Source organism: Haliotis rubra, unplaced genomic scaffold (assembly GCF_003918875.1).
Source record: "Haliotis rubra isolate DU_JTF1 unplaced genomic scaffold, ASM391887v1 Scf186, whole genome shotgun sequence".
Taxonomy (NCBI): Eukaryota; Metazoa; Mollusca; class Gastropoda; order Lepetellida; family Haliotidae; genus Haliotis; species Haliotis rubra.
In genome coordinates this window covers 1,431,497-1,450,669 of record NW_025765847.1, presented here as the reverse complement: position 1 = coordinate 1,450,669, position 19,173 = coordinate 1,431,497, and the positions used below count along the sequence as shown (strand labels likewise).

Here is a 19,173-nt window from a genome sequence, read left to right as displayed (position 1 = left end):
CCAGTAGCCTACGCTTGTCTTTCTATGGGAATTCCAGGGTAGAATAGGTCCCAGTAGCTTGAAGCTTTGCTTGTCTTTCTATGGGAATTCCAGGGTAGAATAGGTCCCAGTAGCCTATGCTTGTCTTCTATGGGACTCCAGGGTAGGTCCCAGTAGCCTATGCATGTCTTTCTATGGAATTCCAGGGTAGAATAGGTCCCAGTAGCCTATGCTTGTCTTTCTATGGGACTCCAGGGTAGAATAGGTCCCAGTAGCCTATGCTTGTCTTTCTATGGGAATTCCAGGGTAGAATAGGTCCCAGTAGCCTATGCTTGTCTTTCTATGGGACTCCAGGGTAGAATAGGTCCCAGTAGCCTATGCTTGTCTTTCTATGGGACTCCAGGGTAGAATAGGTCCCAGTAGCCTATGCTTGTCTTTCTATGGTGATTTTAGTATGGAATGAATCCCTTATAATTTAGGTCCATAGTGTTTGTCTTGCCATGAGTATTCCAGATTAGATAAGGTCCCCTGTAGATTATGCTTGTCCTATGACTCAAGTTGCCTGTGGTTACCAGTCACAGTGTACAGCAGCACAGACAGCTGCAATAATTCACTGTTGTGTAATACTTGTAAGGCAAGGGACTCCCATGCCTCTGTTCACCTATCAGGGGAAGGCTACCTGTTCAGGCAGTAATGAGGCTTCGTTGAGTCTGTTAATGTAAGGCAGTGGTGTATGTCGCTGATCATGTTGTGTACCCTCTTGAAGTGGAACAGCTCCGGTAACAGGGCACACATGAACTATGGTACTTGTGCACTGTAAGCCACAGGACAAACAGATATCTCTTTCATGGGTTCAACACCTCATAATGATCTGCTGACTGTGCAGTTTATTTTATCGCTTTATTTTCTAAATCACTAATCTTTAATTCTAATCCAGTAGTGTTCCTTGTGATGTTTGCACAGATGGTTACTAAGCTATCCCTTGCACAGATTTGTATTGATGGGTAGGTATGTGGCATGTTACACCATTATGATGACACGGTCATACACCTTACACCATTACAATGACATGGTCATACACCTTACACCATTACGATGACACAGTTATACACCTTACACCATTATGATGACACGGTCATATACCTTACACAAGTATGATGAATCGATCATACACCTTACACAATTATGATGACACAGTCATACACCTTACACCATTACAATGACACGGTCATACACCTTACACCATTACGATCACACAGTCATACACCTTACACCATTATGATGACACAGTCATACACCTTACACCATTATGATGACACGGTCATATACCTTACACAAGTATGATGAATCGATCATACACCTTACACCATTATGATGACACAGTTATACACCTTACACCATTATGATGACACGGTCATACACCTTACACATTATGATGACACGATCATACACCTTACACCATTATGATGACACAGTCATATACCTTACACCATTATGATGAATCGATCATACACCTTACACCATTATGATGACACGGTCATACACCTTACACCATTATGATGACACAGTCATACACCTTACACCATTATGATGACACAATTACACACCTTACACACATTATGATGAATGATGATCATACACCTTACACCATTACAATGAATGATCATACACCTTACACCATTATGATGACATGGATCACCTTTTACACCATTATGATGACACAGTCATACACCTTACACCATTATGATGACACGATCATATACCTTACACAAGTATGATGAATCGATCATACACCTTACACCATTATGATGACACGATCATACACCTTACACCATTATGATGACACAGTTATACACCTTACACCATTATGATGACACGGTCATATACCTTACACAAGTATGATGAATCGATCATACACCTTACACCATTATGATGACACAGTCATACACCTTACACCATTATGACGACATATACGATCATACACCACCTTACACCATTATGATGACACGGTCATACACCTTACACCATTATGACACGATCTTACACCTTACATCGTTACGATGACACGGTCACACCTTACACCCTTATGATGACACGATCACACACCTTACACCCTTATGATGGCCGATCTCACAGCTTACACTGTTACGATGACACGATCACACACTTTACACCATTACGATGACACGATCACACACCTTACACCCTTATGATGACACAATCACACCTTACACCATTACAATGACATTGTCACACCTTACACCATTACGATGACACGATGACACACCTTACACTGTTACGATGACACGATCACACAGCTTACACCGTTACAATGACACACCTTACACCATTATGATGCCACGGTCACCCACCTTACACCATTACGATGACACGATGACACACCTTACACTGTTATGATGACACGATCACACAGCTTACACCATTACGATGACACGATCACACACCTTACACCGTTATGATGACACGATCATACACGTTATACCGTTACGATGACACGGTCACACCTTACACCATTACGATGACACGATCACATCTGACACCATTATGACATGGTCATACACCTTACACCATTATGATGACACAGTCATACACCTTACACCATTATGATGACACAGTCATACACCTTACACCATTACGATGACATAGTCACACCTTACACCATTACAATGACATGGTCACACTTTACACCTAATATTAACATTGAATGTGATGCTATGAATACTTTATTCACAAAACTGAAGAGAAACAGTAGCACAACATGACCACAACAAAGAACAAACCCTCCTTGGTGGAACTAGGGACCACATTGTGCAGAATCGCAAGCCTGACACTGAGAAGTATGGACATTGGTTTGAAGCTGACGACAATAGGGGGTTGATGCGCTACATCCCGATATAAAATTTTCAAGATTAGACTCATAGTGCTGAAAAACATTATGTACCAAAGCCTGTTCGTCTCCCCACGCCGCCATCTTTGACGATTTTCATGCCGTTTCGGGATGCTATGACTGCTGTTTTGGGATGTTGTGACTGCCATTTTGTATGCTCTGCCACCGTTCTCGAGCGCTTTTGCAGCTGATACGCAAGTTTTGTTTCCATTCTAAACAATTAATTTTCCATTACAGATGCATTTGTTTCGGTTTTAGAGGATATTGTTGCAGTTTGGGAAGTTTATTTTCCTATTTTGGTGATTTTTGTTCTGGTTTGGTGTATATGAGTTCAGTTTTGAGGATTTGTTCACTGTTTGTATGGTAGGCCTGTATTAAAAAATGACCAATAGCCACAAGACATTTCATTCAAGTCGGTGGTTGACTTATTACACGCATGATCATGCCTAGTTTGATAAGTTCCTGTAATAGACTGATTATTGTTTGTGTATGATCATCGATCAAACTTGCGTTGTCACCGAGCTGCAACATGGCAGTTTTAAGTATTGGGAGTCTAGATACATATGAGGTCAAAGGTGAAAGGTGATAGGACAGATTGATAATTTTTCTGGCAACTCGCTAGTGGAGTGTCTTATCTTGCTGTTGACAGGTGTGACTTATAATGTAATTTATTTTGCAAAATCGGCAGGGTTTAAATTGGTAGGGGATTTCAGTGCAGGGTACATATCTCAACAGTCGGTTGTCATCACAGCTAGTTGTAAGTATTGTGTTATTGTGCTGAATAGTAATTGTTCCGTTGCATAGGATAAATTGATGTTTGTTTTTAATATTGTAAGTTATGGTTATTTGTGTTCAACATTTCATAAAAAAATTGTTGATAAATCATTTATTGCTTATGTGAATTTGTGAAACTGTATTCTTAATTCGCAGATTTTGAATTTTTGAAATGCAGCTACGATATTTATTTGGAAAGAATTATGTGTTGCACATACTGAAGAATTAAAGTCTATTTATTGTTCTATGAATATAAATCTAAATTAAGCAGTCATATTTTTGTCTTATTTATCCAATGCATGGAAATGAATTTGTTTGTTTAAAAGTGATTGTAATATTCCAAGGTAATTTTTATTTTTGACTTTATTTTTAACCTTAACTTTTGATTCTTGGCAAAGATATGACCATTACGTACATGTTTATCACTGACTACGTTTAAGATTTTAGTTCTTATGATTAAACTTCCTTCAAACAAGCAGGTAACTCTGCTGGCTTGGATTGCCCATCTCGGTATGCGAAGTAGTTGGCCTGCTGTTGTAGCAACTGTTTGCCTGTCTGAAGAGTTGACTGCATGGACCTAGACATCAGGCGCAGTGATTTAGTGGATTGTATATCATCAGCTCCATCACTGTGTGGATCGATGCTCATGATGTCTCTCACTAGGTTGTCTGGACTCATTCACAGACTGGTGCTGTATTGCAGGACTAAATCGCTTAGTGTGGCATTAAACAAAAAATCATATTCTAGCTGAAATTCTTTTTATTTCAAGATCTAGTTTATGGAAGTCACTTTATAGAACCACATATCAACCAAAAAAATCTGAAAGATAAGAACTACAATCAGTCACACGTCTTTGTGAAAGAAAAGTATGAATAATGCTTAGAAATAGTTTCTGTTCACTGAAGTGCAGTTCTTGTGGTGAATTCTAAGGGTAAAAAGAATGGGTTTACTCAAGGAAAACTGAGGGATTTTTTAGACTTCAGCCACCACAGACCCATGTCTACCCCAAGTCAACCTCGTGATCAGACAGGTGCACTCTCTGAACACTGTCACCTGTGATTAACGCTCACTGTGTGTAGCACTCACTCCCTAGGGTTTTAACACTGCTGGCTGCACAAGGCGTCTTATATATACCCTGTTGAAGACAGGACACCTCATGATCTGTATGGAAGACATGATGTACTGATTACAATCTCCTGTCTATAACCGGCCTCACAATTGTGTGTGTCTCTTTAATTTAACTTTGCCATTATTCAAGATACGTGATATGAATTTAGGAGTAATTTGATGTCTTTTTTTTTTTAAAACAGTTCAAGCTTTTGGCTCTGATTATTCTTTAGGAATTTTACAAAACTGCATACATCCATTACAGCTTTTCATTTTGATTATGTTGAGAAAAATTGTCTTGAGATTGCTACATTATCATTAGTCACTCATTCATATCGGTCAGTAGGGCTGCTGGATGGCATTTCATATTGTGAGTGAGTGAGTGAGGAATTAGATGTTTTTTTCAGTCTTGGCTTGATGTCCCCTGAGTTTTACTATGGATTCCCAACTAAATACAATCTGGAAAATCAGTTCAATTTGGAGTTTTAAAAAGTTATTATTTCTTAAAATATAAAATTAACATTGCATTCTATGCAGCTAAGAACTTTTCTACTTGGTACTGTTGTTTCAAAATCTTGAACATTAATCATAACTAAATTATATAAACGTGAATTATGATAATTCCTTAATACAAGCTGCTTAAATTACTTGTAACAAATCAGTACCCTTTACTTGACATATCATCCAGTTGATGGAGGGGCAGTGGGGTAACATAGTGCTGAAAGCATTAGGTTCAATTTCCCACATGGGTACAATATGTGAAGCCCATTTCTGGTCTCCCCAGCCATGATGTTGCTGGAATATTGCTAAAAGCGGCATAAAACCATACTTACTCCAATGTAATTGTTAGTGAAGAAGTGTGACTATTCAAATTAATAACCATTTTCTTAACACAAGATAAAAGTGTAAATTACGATACATTCATATGATTCCATGCTGTAGATATTTCACTTTAGTTATGTATGGCCAGTAAAATTAAAACTTGTCCTGGACTTTCATATGTCAGTGAGGATAGTCAGCAATCATGTATCAAATTCAGCAGACATTGTTGTTTTTTTCTGAGTCTAGGAATGTCTTTCGAGGAAAGAGGTGTGGTTGGCAGCATGTGTGTAGGAACTGCTTTGTCTCATGTCAGATTGAGTATAATATCTTCATCCTGGCTATCACATGACATGAAAATGGGAATGGGTTTTCCCAGCCATCAGGGGAATCCCCTGACATCCTGACACATCATCTGTTTTAGCAGTCATGTATAGAGTGTTCAAGTGCGTGAATGAGTCAGCTCTATAACCAGCATTACATGTACGTGAAACAATGTAGCAGAGGTAGCAGTATGATTTCCTTGTAGACAAGGTTATGGATCGTGGATAGGAAGGTTTGAATCTCCAAACTCTTGAAGACCGTTCATGCTTTGGGTAGGTTGTCATCGAGAGATGATAACTGGTGGTGAGTCTTGTGTGGAGATTTCATTGTCTACTATTAAATGTTATCAGTAAACAATAGTGGACAACAGTATATGTACTGGATAAGTAGTGTAGGTTTAATCATTGCTGGTTGTTTCTAATGGTTTCTCAGGGTCTGGTTTTCCCATATCTGGTGATTGATACATGCAACAAGAAAAGCCTTCAAAAGGCAATGTTGGTGGCACCTGAGTAAATTAAGAAATTTAGTGAGATGGACGTGAGATGATTTGGAGGGAAAAAGCTGTTTTCAAGAGCATCTCGATGACCATACCTCTGTCTATTAGAGACTGGCTTCTATAGAGATCGGTACTCACATCGCAAATACGGTACTCTCATCTCCAGTATGGCATTTCATATCAACCTGATCAATCTTAGGTCTTGTCATGTCTACCCATGTCTTAGCTAAGATACATAGCACTCACATACACGAATGCTATGAAGCACCTCTATAGGCTGCAGTGGAGGAAATCCGTTGTTGCACTTTCGCACACCCGTTACGATTATTGTGCACGGAAAACTTATATGAATGACTTCTTTGTACTTATACCTACAAGTGCACCCTATTTTCATTATCAAAATATCCAGAGGTTAATATTTGCAAGCCATCAAACATCTCAGTCGACCTCTTGCATGTGATGTGAGCGGTACCATTTTGAATCACGTGACGTGAACACGGCTCTCGAACTGATTGTCGGAAACCAGTCAGCCTTTCGCTAGGGTGCTACTAAAATGGAATGGATTTTCCAATTCTGTAATTAGAAATTGTGCACTGAACTAGTACAAGTGTTCTCTATTACATGTAAAATTGTTTTGAATTTAAAGTATATCAGTTTATTAACATTTTGATAAGTAAAAACTCAAAATGTGTTTAAAATACAGATTTATAGAAAACTTGATTTCCGCATTAAGGCAGGACAATTATTTCGGATTTCCCACATGGTCATGTGGCTCCTTAGTTGAATTTTCTGCAGCAATGCTCATTGGTCATTTGGAATTTGCAAAATCCAAAGAGACTACTGGTAAGTATCATTGGCTGAAAGTTCATTTTGAAAATTCCAAGTGTATATATAGAGAGAAATTTCACCTGAGAGACAAATTGTGCCTACATCCAATAAGTCCCCAGATACTTGTCATGAGAGCAGACCACAGGGAGTGGGATGGTCAGACCGAGGGAAGGGTGTGATTGTGTCGTGTGGACCACTTCTATTCTGCTGATGGTTTGAGATTGTACAGGGACCCATAAATTTTAATAGGGAAATAGTTACATATCAGTAGACATTCTTAGTTACTTACCAGCTTAAGTGCTACAGCACTTTACATACTTACATTGTTTTATTGCCAATTGTTGAAAGGAATGTGTAGAAGAAAGGTGAGCTTTGTTCGAGATTTCAAGTGACCCTTTAATGCAATCAGAGTTCTGTAAATAACAACAGTGTAGGTGTGCTCTGACACACTACAAACAGTATTGTGTTGCCTTAATGCCCTTGGATAAAAAACTCAGTAAGAACCAGTTTCATATTTCTGTTTACAATAGAAGTACAAAGGAGGTCAGCTTTCCTTTTAGGTTGTGTCAAGATGTCACGCACAGGTTGTATCAAAATGTCACGCACAGAACTGAGGGAATACCAGCTGATAACTTTTCTATCCTTATAATTATTCTATTAATTACTTGCTTTCACGTTTCATGTGTCTGTCATTTACATTTATCTTGGTGTACAGGATTTCACAAGAAATAAATCAGTGGAGGGAACTTAAAGAAAGTTCCACTGTAACTGGTACAATCTTTACAGCCAATTAGCAGATACTACAACTGACATTTTGATTTGGAGAAGGCAAAGCCTCTCATAAATCACCATGTTACATTGTATATGGATCTTTCCTCCACAAATGACAACATAAAATAATTTTTTTATAAAATGTAAGATACCTTAAAAGTGAGACATTTCCATATACTGATTTAAGAAAAAAGAGTGTATATTTGAAATCAGGTACTGGTAGGATGTATATTTTGATGGAACATAAGATTCCAAATTCAGTTCCCTGAGATGGTCACAAAGTTGGATCGGAGTTATGCTGGTCATTGTGCTGGATCAGCGTTATTGTAGTCACTGAGCTGAATTGCAGTTATGATGCCACAATGTTTAATTCGAGTTATATTGGTCACAGTGTTGAAATGGAGTTATGTTGGTCACAGTGTTGAAATGGAGTTATGTTGGTCACAGTGTTGAATTGGAGTTATGTTGGTCACAGTGTTGAAATGTTGGTCACAGTGTTGAAATGGAGTTATGTTGGTCACAGTGTTGAAATGGAGTTATGTTGGTCACAGTGTTGATATGGAGTTATGTTGGTCACAGTGTTGAAATGGAGTTATGTTGGTCACAGTGTTGAAATGGAGTTATGTTGGTCACAGTGTTGAAATAGAGTTATGTTGGTCACAGGAGTTATGGATTGGTCACAGTGTTGAAATAGAGTGTTGGTCACAGTTGGTCAGTGTATGGAGTTATATTGGTCACAGTGTTGAAATGGTCACAGTGTTGAAATGAGTTATGTTGGTCACGGTGTTGAAATGAGTTATGTTGGTCACAACCTTTATGTCAACACGCTTGTAGAGTGTTTATGGGGGCATTCACCCGCCAGTCTTGTTGACCCTGTCACCCTCGTCCTCCTTACTACTCACTCAGTCACTCAGTAAAAACTCTGGTGTTTGAGCTTTAGATCTGTGTGATATAGCTTTCAGGTAGTAATGTGCACAGTTGTATGTTCATGTACTGTTTGCCTTGCAGCTTATGTCTGCTACTGATCTCGAGGAAGCAAACTGAAAACTTGATAAACATTTAAACAGTACCTTTCAACTAAAGAATCAGGATATATGATCAGGATATTGCTGTTGAATAACATCCAGTATGAAAAAACTGTGGAATCAAGTTCTATATATGTCAGGAGTTTGCAGCTGTTCGCTTGCCCGTGTAGAGTTGCGTTCCTTAGTTAAAGGCCCTTTGCCGAGTAGACCAACGTTATTATCTTATGCCTGGCGATGTCATACCAAATGACATTAGAAGATTGTACACGTGGTTAACCTGTCTGGCATTTAAGGGGATAAAACAAGGAATGGATGGCTCAGTCAGTATCTCTGTTAGTGTGTAGCATGGTATCTCTCACACTTGCATGTTGATGTAGAAGTACAGTGGACGGCTCAGTCAGTATCTCTGTTAGTGTGTAGCATGGTATCTCTCACACTTGCATGTTGATGTAGAAGTACAGTGGACGGCTCAGTCAGTATCTCTGTTAGTGTGTAGCATGGTATCTCTCACACTTGCATGTTGATGTAGAAGTACAGTGGTGACCTTCATCGTGATGGTCGACCCCGTTTCACCTGTCCTGAAGAGCTATTCAGTCTTGAAGATAATGGAAATTGATTATTCCTGTGAAATAATATTTCAGATACAATTTCTTTAAATCTTTGTATAATGTTAACAAACGATTGCTATTTTTAGCTTATTTCATGAGACAGTACACACTGATGATATGAAACCAACCATACAGTGAAAGAGTTGGAATGGTAAATCATCAAATACAGGTGTGTCATGGTCAGATTTTGTAGTTTCTGCCGCCATGTTTGTTGTTGTCTTTTTGGTCATTTGATTTGATGGGGCGGTGGGGTAGCCCAGTGGTTAAAGCGTTCGCTCGTCATGCTGAAGACCTGGGTTCGATTCCCCACATGGGAACAATGTGTGAAGCCCATTTGTGGGGTCCCCTGCCGTGCTAAAAGCTATATTCCTAAAAGCGGCGTAAAACCATACTCACTCACACACTTATATGATTTGATATGAAGGATGTTCAGATAACCTAGAAATATACACATGTGGTGATTCAAAGTCTTTGAAGTTTTCACAATCCAACACAAGTGACCATCAAGTATACTTATTAGCTCCATATCTCCTTAAGGAAAGTATATTTCGTCAGTGCATGTGGAATTATGGGATATTAAAGACATTAAAGAGCAATGTGAGTCCTACTGATTTCTCCAAGAGCCATGTTAACAGTTACACCAAGCACCATGTTGGGTGCTGGACTGTGATAGTATCCTACTTATCTGCTCCTACAACCTATATACCACTGGGTGTCGTAAAGCTATTGGATGACGTAACAGCTGGCAGTAGAACTAGCTGGACTGTGATAGTATCCTACTTATCTGCTCCTACAACCTATATACCACTGGGTGTCATAAAGCTATTGGATGACGTAACAGCTGGCAGTAGAACTAGCTGGACTGTGATAGTATCCTACTTATCTGCTCCTACAACCTATATACCACTGGGTGTCGTAAAGCTATTGGATGACGTAACAGCTGGCAGTAGAACTAGCTGGACTGTGATAGTATCCTACTTATCTGCTCCTACAACCTATATACCACTGGGTGTCATAAAGCTATTGGATGACGTAACAGCTGGCAGTAGAACTAGCTGGACTGTGATAGTATCCTACTTATCTGCTCCTACAACCTATATACCACTGGGTGTCATAAAGCTATTGGATGACGTAACAGCTGGCAGTAGAACTAGCTGGACTGTGATAGTATCCTACTTATCTGCTCCTACAACCTATATACCACTGGGTGTCATAAAGCTATTGGATGATGTAACAGCTGGCAGTAGAACTAGCTGGACTGTGATAGTATCCTACTTATCTGCTCCTACAACCTATATACCACTGGGTGTCATAAAGCTATTGGATGATGTAACAGCTGGCAGTAGAACTAGCTGGACTGTGATAGTATCCTACTTATCTGCTCCTACAACCTATATACCACTGGGTGTCATAAAGCTATTGGATGATGTAACAGCTGGCAGTAGAACTAGCTGGACTGTGATAGTATCCTACTTATCTGCTCCTACAACCTATATACCACTGGGTGTCGTAAAGCTATTGGATGATGTAACAGCTGGCAGTAGAACTAGCTGGACTGTGATAGTATCCTACTTATCTGCTCCTACAACCTATATACCACTGGGTGTCGTAAAGCTATTGGATGACGTAACAGCTGGCAGTAGAACTAGCTGGACTGTGATAGTATCCTACTTATCTGCTCACAACCTATATACTAGGTTGGATGGCTTTACCTGGCTGTGTATGGGGATCACACTGTTAGAGTCTGCTCATGTCCAAGGTCACCTGGACAAGTGCTTCTTTCATGGTGCCAGACTGTTATGCCGCTTTGTCATAAGAAATGGATTCTAGAATATTTCTGAACCTGCTTAGAGTCCAGCGTCAAGCTCTATTCAAGTCAGCAACACATTGCAGTAAACAGATTGGCATTAACAATTTCCAAATTCATGTTGTTATCTTATATTGAGATGACTTGTATTTCACTGATAACTGGACCAATAAACAGTGCGAGGCCAATAAAGAGGAAGGAATATTTTTAACAATACGACTGATTGCACATCATCATCTCTGAGTCACATTTGTGCTTGAAATGAAACGTTCTGAATCATCACTATTTGACAGTAATTTCATTAACCATACTTGCCAATAATATGGTTAGAATCATACAATGGACGAGCAGACATATGAGTTTTCTTAGCAATAGAGAAACAATTTCGTAGGTTATATTTTTAGAAAACTAGGTAACCGTAAAGACACTTTGTGGGTGCCCTGTGTCCAAAATAACCAAAGCATGTGATCCAGAGAATATTCACTGGTGCCCCGTGTCCAACAATAACCCAGCCATGTGATCCAGAGAATATTCACTGGTGCCCTGTGTCCAACAATAACCAAACCATGTGATCCAGAGAATATTCACTGTTGCCCTGTGTCCAACAATAACCCAGCTATCCAGAGAATATTCACTGTGATCCAGAGAATCCATTCACTGGTGCCCTGTGTCCAACAATAACCAAACCATGTGATCCAGAGAATATTCACTGGTGCCCTGTGTCCAACAATAACCAAACCATGTGATCCAGAGAATATTCACTGGTGCCCTGTGTCCAACAATAGCCCAGCCATGTGATCCAGAGAATATTCACTGGTGCCCTGTGTCCAACAATAACCAAACCATGTGATCCAGAGAATATTCACTGTTGCCCTGTGTCCAACAATAACCCAGCTATGTGATCCAGAGAATATTCACTGGTGCCCTGTGTCCAACAATAACCAAACCATGTGATCCAGAGAGATATTCACTGGTGCCCTGTGTCCAACAATAACCAAACCATGTGATCCAGAGAATATTCACTGGTGCCCTGTGTGATCCAGAGAATATTCACTGGTGCCCTGTGTCCAACAATAACCAAACCATGTGATCCAGAGAATATTCACTGGTGCCCTGTGTCCAACAATAACCAAACCATGTGATCCAGAGAATATTCACTGGTGCCCTGTGTCCAACAATAACCCAGCCATGTGATCCAGAGAATATTCACTGGTGCCCTGTGTCCAACAATAACCCAACCATGTGATCCAGAGAATATTCACTGGTGCCCTGTGTCCAACAATAACCCAGCCATGTGATCCAGAGAATATTCACTGGTGCCCTGTGTCCAACAATAACCCAGCCATGTGATCCAGAGAATATTCACTGGTGCCCTGTGTCCAACAATAACCCAGCCATGTGATCCAGAGAATATTCACTGGTGCCCTGTGTCCAACAATAACCAAACCATGTGATCCAGAGAATATTCACTGGTGCCCTGTGTCCAACAATAACCAAACCATGTGATCCAGAGAATATTCACTGGTGCCCTGTGTCCAACAATAACCCAGCCATGTGATCCAGAGAATATTCACTGGTGCCCTGTGTCCAACAATAACCCAGCCATGTGATCCAGAGAATATTCACTGGTGCCCTGTGTCCAACAATAACCCAGCCATGTGATCCAGAGAATATTCACTGGTGCCCTGTGTCCAACAATAACCCAGCCATGTGATCCAGAGAATATTCACTGGTGCCCTGTGTCCAACAATAACCAAATCATGTGATCCAGAGAATATTCACTGGTGCCCTGTGTCCAACAATAGCCCAGCCATGTGATCCAGAGAATATTCACTGGTGCCCTGTGTCCAACAATAACCCAGCCATGTGATCCAGAGAATATTCACTGGTGCCCTGTGTCCAACAATAACCAAACCATGTGATCCAGAGAATATTCACTGGTGCCCTGTGTCCAACAATAACCCAGCCATGTGATCCAGAGAATATTCACTGGTGCCCTGTGTCCAACAATAACCAAGCCATGTGATCCAGAGAATATTCACTGGTGCCCTGTGTCCAACAATAACCCAACCATGTGATCCAGAGAATATTCACTGGTGCCCTGTGTCCAACAATAACCAAACCATGTGATCCAGAGAATATTCACTGGTGCCCTGTGTCCAACAATAACCAGCCATGTGATCCAGAAATATTCACTGGTGCCCTGTGTCCAACACTAACCCAGCCATGTGATCCAGAGAATATTCACTGGTGCCCTGTGTCCAACACTAACCCAGCCATGTGATCCAGAGAATATTCACTGGTGCCCTGTGTCCAACACTAACCCAGCCATGTGATCCAGAAAATATTCACTGGTGCCCTGTGTCCAACACTAACCCAGCCATGTGATCCAGAGAATATTCACTGGTGCCCTGTGTCCAACAATAACCAAACATGTGATCCAGAGAATATTCACTGGTGCCCTGTGTCCAACAATAACACAGCCATGTGATCCAGAGATTATTCACTGGTGCCCTGTGTCCAACACTAACCAAACATGTGATCCGGAGAATATTCTCTGGTGTACAGGTAGTTAACTGTGTTAAGTAAACATTTTGGGAGATTGATCAACCTGTGATTTACTGTACCAAACATAAGTAAACATCATTGTTTAAGACGTATTGGACCAGTTGTCAGTTTGTGACAGCTTGTAAGTGTCAGGACCAGGGACGAAACCTGTTTCACAATGATACAACCTGGTGGATTTCTACTAGGGAGTAACCGCCTCCGTGGTGTAGTGGTTAGAGCGTCCGCCCAGAGAGTGGAAGGTCGCGGGTTCGATCCCCGACCGCGTCATACCGAAAGACGTTAAAATATGGTACTTGTTGGTCCCTGCCTGGCTCTCGACATTAATGGGTACAACAAGGACTGGTCGGCTCGGAGTCAGTATAATGTGTCTGAGTGGGGTATTCATGCTTCACTGCGGCGTGGTATCTCAGTGGGCTAGCACTATAAAACCAGCTTCAGTCTGGGCTAGTACAAGCAGCCGCACATACACATACACACGCATGCACGTCGTCATATAAGCGAAATATTCTCAAGCACGACGTTAAACCCAATTTCACCTCACCTCACCTCTACTAGGGAGTATGTGTACATTGTACCACGGTTATGTTTGCTCAATTCTTTTTTATATGTTCCTGAAAGAACATAGATTGAATTATACGTAACAAGTTCTGCTCATTACGAAATGCAGTGTTGACACATGTTTGCTGAACTGAGATCTTGCACCATGCAGCACTGTCTATTGTATTATGTTTAGTGTGTCGTCTTGCTGGAGTCTCATTAACTGTATCCGGGTTTGGTAGGCCATGTCCCTTCGTGAAGTGTTCCCAGTGAAGGTGCGGGGGGGAGGTTACAGTTGCTGCTGCATACACTGTCTGACACAGGGGCCGGGGGCCACCATCACTGTGACGCCACAGATTGACACACTGTTTTGATTTGCCCCCACCTCCAGTCATCTCCAACTGCGTATCAGACTGTATCATGCTGTACAGGTTCATGTATCTTGTAGAATGAATATTGAATGATATCTTGTTTTCGTAGTTGTAAAAAGTCGCTGACATTTCCACAGTATGTAATATGCAGTGAAACAATTTAGTCTTCCAACTTGCCTCAGTATTATCAGAATTGGCTGACTGTTTTTATTATTGGAATAGTAATATGTTTATATCAGTGCCCTGTCCATTACATGGAGAAAGTTGTAAGCATGTGTCATGTATTCCAGTGGGAGGCTCAACCTGATCGGGTGACCTCCAGGCCTTGACTATAATGGCGCTGACAGCTGCACACATCACAAAATGCACTTGCTGTTGTTTCCTGATGTGTTCATGATTATCATGAACACCCTGCTTTGTGAACATTATGACCTTGGATTGTGGAATTCTAAGTGATATGTGGACAAACTGGAATACGACTAGAATTTTCAAGATTGATAATTTTGTGTGGATATCAAGAAATCATGTATTAGATCACAGAATTGTAGCTAAACAGAACATCAAACGACTCGTGCAACCCATGCTTGTCGACCCGTGAAGATCCGGGGTAGAATAGGTCTTCAGCAACCCATGCTTCCACAAAAGGCGACTATGCTTGTCATAAGAGGCGACTAACGGGATCGGGTGGTCAGGCTCACTGACTTGGTTGCCACATGTCATCGGTTCCCAATTACGCAGATCGATGCTTATGCTGTTGATCACTGGATTGTCTGGTCCAGACTCAATTATTTACAGACTGACACCACATAGCGGTAATATTGCTGAGTGCGGCGTAAAACTAAACTCACTCACTCACTCAGAACATCAAATCATCACTTCTGAATACATCAACAGAGATACATCATATTCTTGGTGGAAACACACACAGTTCATTACATTCAAATCATCACTTCTGAATCACCACCAAATTCCAACTGAATACATCAACAGAGATACAGCATATTCTTGGTGGAAATACACGCAATGACATATTGGTCACTGTGTCACTGCTTATGTAAGTAACTCACAAACAATTCATTCTCTCAAACCTTGGTGACCAAACATTGCCATACTTATATATTCCATACTTGTTTCATTTCCTTCAGAAGATAGTTTGTGGTGAGAGGCCACCAAATGGATCAGGTGGTCAGCCTCACTGATATGTTTGACACATGCCATCCTATCCCAATGGCTCATGCTGTTGATCACTGGATTGTCTGGTCCAGACACGATTATTTACAGACCATATGGCTGGAATAGTGCGGAGTGCAGCTTTAAACAACAAACAATATAAAAACTGAAATCAGAAGGCAGTTCTCCCCTGCCTAGTATGCATTGTCATTATATCTATAATTTCTCTTCAATAATTATGATGTTAACATGGTGAGATAAGTTTCTGTATTCCTTGACATTGTGTTTGTGTTGCTAAGTACAATAAACTTAGATTGGACAAACTAGTACCTGGGAGCTAGCAGAATGTTATATGTTTTCTGTTGTCAACATGAGATCATTCCATAAATGTCTGGTGGAAGTGTCTCTGTGGGGAATAGCCTTGTGGTTAAAGTGTTTGCTTGTCATCCCTAAGACTAGAGTTTCATCCCCACATGGTTCGTGTGTAAACCCCCTTTCTTATGTCCCATTATTGTTTCCTGGGGATGTTAAAGCAGGCTCCCTCTGTGTTTCAGACTGCACCAGCTGACAGACAATGGCTCACCGAGGGAAGAAAGAGGAGGTAAGACCATAGTGTACTCCCCTCTATATGTTCATCTTCAGGCATATCACACAGTCCATTCTGGAGTATTATTGTTCCAGTATCAAAAGGACAGGAAACTTTGGAATCCTAGGCAAGGAACAAGTGTACTCTAGTTACAAATATAATGTGAAGTGTATGTTTTTGTTTAGATGGGAGAGTAACATTTTGACATGAAGCTTAGAAATTGAACAAAATCAAGAAATAGAACTTATGTTCGTCAGATGACTGGTAGATATCATCTTGTATCACATGGCAGTCATGCTATATCTAGGATATATATCAGGTATCTCACTGTGGCAGTCGTGCTGTATATTATATGTATATCATGACAGGCGTAATGCTACAGCCTATGTTAAACATGTCAAAGTAATCTCAATTAATGGATTTCATCATACGATCTGTTGACTTGAGGAATAATGGATGCCAAGCTTACTTGTGATGAGATATAACTAACAGTAGAGTGGATGGTGATATCTACCAGGCGTAATGGCTATTTGACGAGGTTGACAGATGGTTTATATTATAAATAGATCTCCTGAAACCATAAGGAAATGAAAAGTACTGTTATCACAGTCAATCATAGACTTTCACAAGTCACCACGCAGGATATTCTTGGTTTAAACCACGATTCCTGTGCTTTATATAATCAAAACAAGTTTTTCCTATGCTGTCTTGACTTAACAATTATACAGATAAACTTATTATACATTGAAGGTCTTACCATAGAGTAAAGCCTTGGAGCAAGGCTAAGTCAAAGAAGCAATGTCTTTTTAAATGTGCTCATGTACTAAGAATAACTAACAACGATTATAAGGAAGATACTAAAATAGAAACAGTCATAGAAAGATCTTATCTAACCATGTTTTAGACGGATAACAATTACGTGTGCACATTTGCTTCATGCACAGTCTAACACACTGTAGTATGTTGGCGTTAAAAGGGAAACTATCAATGTATTCCTTTTACACTGAAGATCTGACAAACACTATAAGGTCAGACAAGGTATCCAGTACCTCACACCTGTCACTAAGGGGATTTAAGGTCAGGATAGGTATCCCCTACCTCACACCTGTCACTAAGGGGATTTAAGGTCAGAATAGGTATCCCCTACCTCACACCTGTCACTAAGGGGATTTAAGGTCAGAATAGGGTATCCGTACCTCACACCTGTCACTAAAGAGTTCACACCTGTCACTACGGTCAGAATAGGTATCCCCCTACCTCACACCTGTCACTCAGGGATTTAAGGTCAGGATAGGTATCCCCTACCTCACACCTGTCACTAAGGGGATTTAAGGTCAGAATAGGTATCCAGTACCTCACACCTGTCACTAAGGGGATTTAAGGTCAGGATAGGTATCCCCTACCTCACACCTGTCACTAAGGGGATTTAAGGTCAGAATAGGTATCCCCTACCTCACACCTGTCACTAAGGGGATTTAAGGTCAGAATAGGTATCCGGTACCTCACACCTGTCACTAAGGGGATTTAAGGTCAGAATAGGTATCCAGTACCTCACACCTGTCTCTCAGGGGATTTAAGGTCAGGATAGGTATCCCCTACCTCACACCTGTCACTAAGGGGATTTAAGGTCAGAATAGGTATCCAGTACCTCACACCTGTCACTAAGTGGATTTAAGGTCAGAATAGGTATCCAGTACCTCACACCTGTCACTAAGGGGATTTAAGGTCAGATTAGGTATCCAGTACCTCACCCCTGTTTCACTAAGGGGATTTAAGGTCAGCATAGGTATCCAGTACCTCACACCTGTCACTAAGGTGATTTAAGGTCAGAATAGGTATCCAGTACCTCACCCCTGTTTCACTAAGGGGATTTAATGTCAGGATAGGTATCCCCTACCTCACACCTGTCACTAAGGTGATTTAAGGTCAGCATAGGTATCCAGTACCTCACACAGGTGTGACTTAGAAGATCCCTTAATCAAACATTAATGATTGAGTGTCACCATCATCATAAATCATCATCATCATCATCATCATCATCATCAAGGCAAATTTACAGACTTACCTTACAGGAAATAACCCGATTTCATTGTTGGTACAGTGGGTGTCGGCTGTATCTAAGGAAACGGTTACATGATTTGTTTTCAGGATCCGGACTGGATGGGTGACGGTGATGTCACCGCCTCCGACACGGTAACCATTGCTTGTGTTGACTTGGTTCTTCATGCTTGAACCTTGGTGCACTACCATTGCATGTCTAAATATTGTTTGAACATTACGTTTACTAATTCAGCATTGCACATAATGTTCAGTACATTTCTTTTTCATTTGAGATTTTTTTTTTGTGCAGTGCAAATGTTTTGTTGTTTGAAGTTCTTCCAGCACTTCAGTTTATTTTACTTAGACTAGAGTTCACAGTATGTGTGAGTGAGTATAGACACCAGACATCATCTTCAAACATTGTACCCCTGTGGAGAATAGAACCCAGGCCTTAG

At 40.6% G+C, this 19,173-nt stretch overlaps 1 protein-coding gene across 1 annotated transcript in view; it reads left to right on the top strand.

Annotated features, from left to right (window-relative positions):
- The window catches only part of LOC124273928 (anion exchange protein 2-like), a 103,432-nt gene that overhangs the window by 44,420 nt on the left and 39,839 nt on the right, over window positions 1–19,173 (top strand). Inside the window, exons 4-5 of the mRNA XM_046709271.1 lie at window positions 16,647–16,693; window positions 18,827–18,871. Coding sequence (XP_046565227.1) covers window positions 16,667–16,693; window positions 18,827–18,871 — 72 coding nt within the window. The 5' untranslated portion in view covers window positions 16,647–16,666. The remainder of the gene's footprint in view (window positions 1–16,646; window positions 16,694–18,826; window positions 18,872–19,173) is intronic.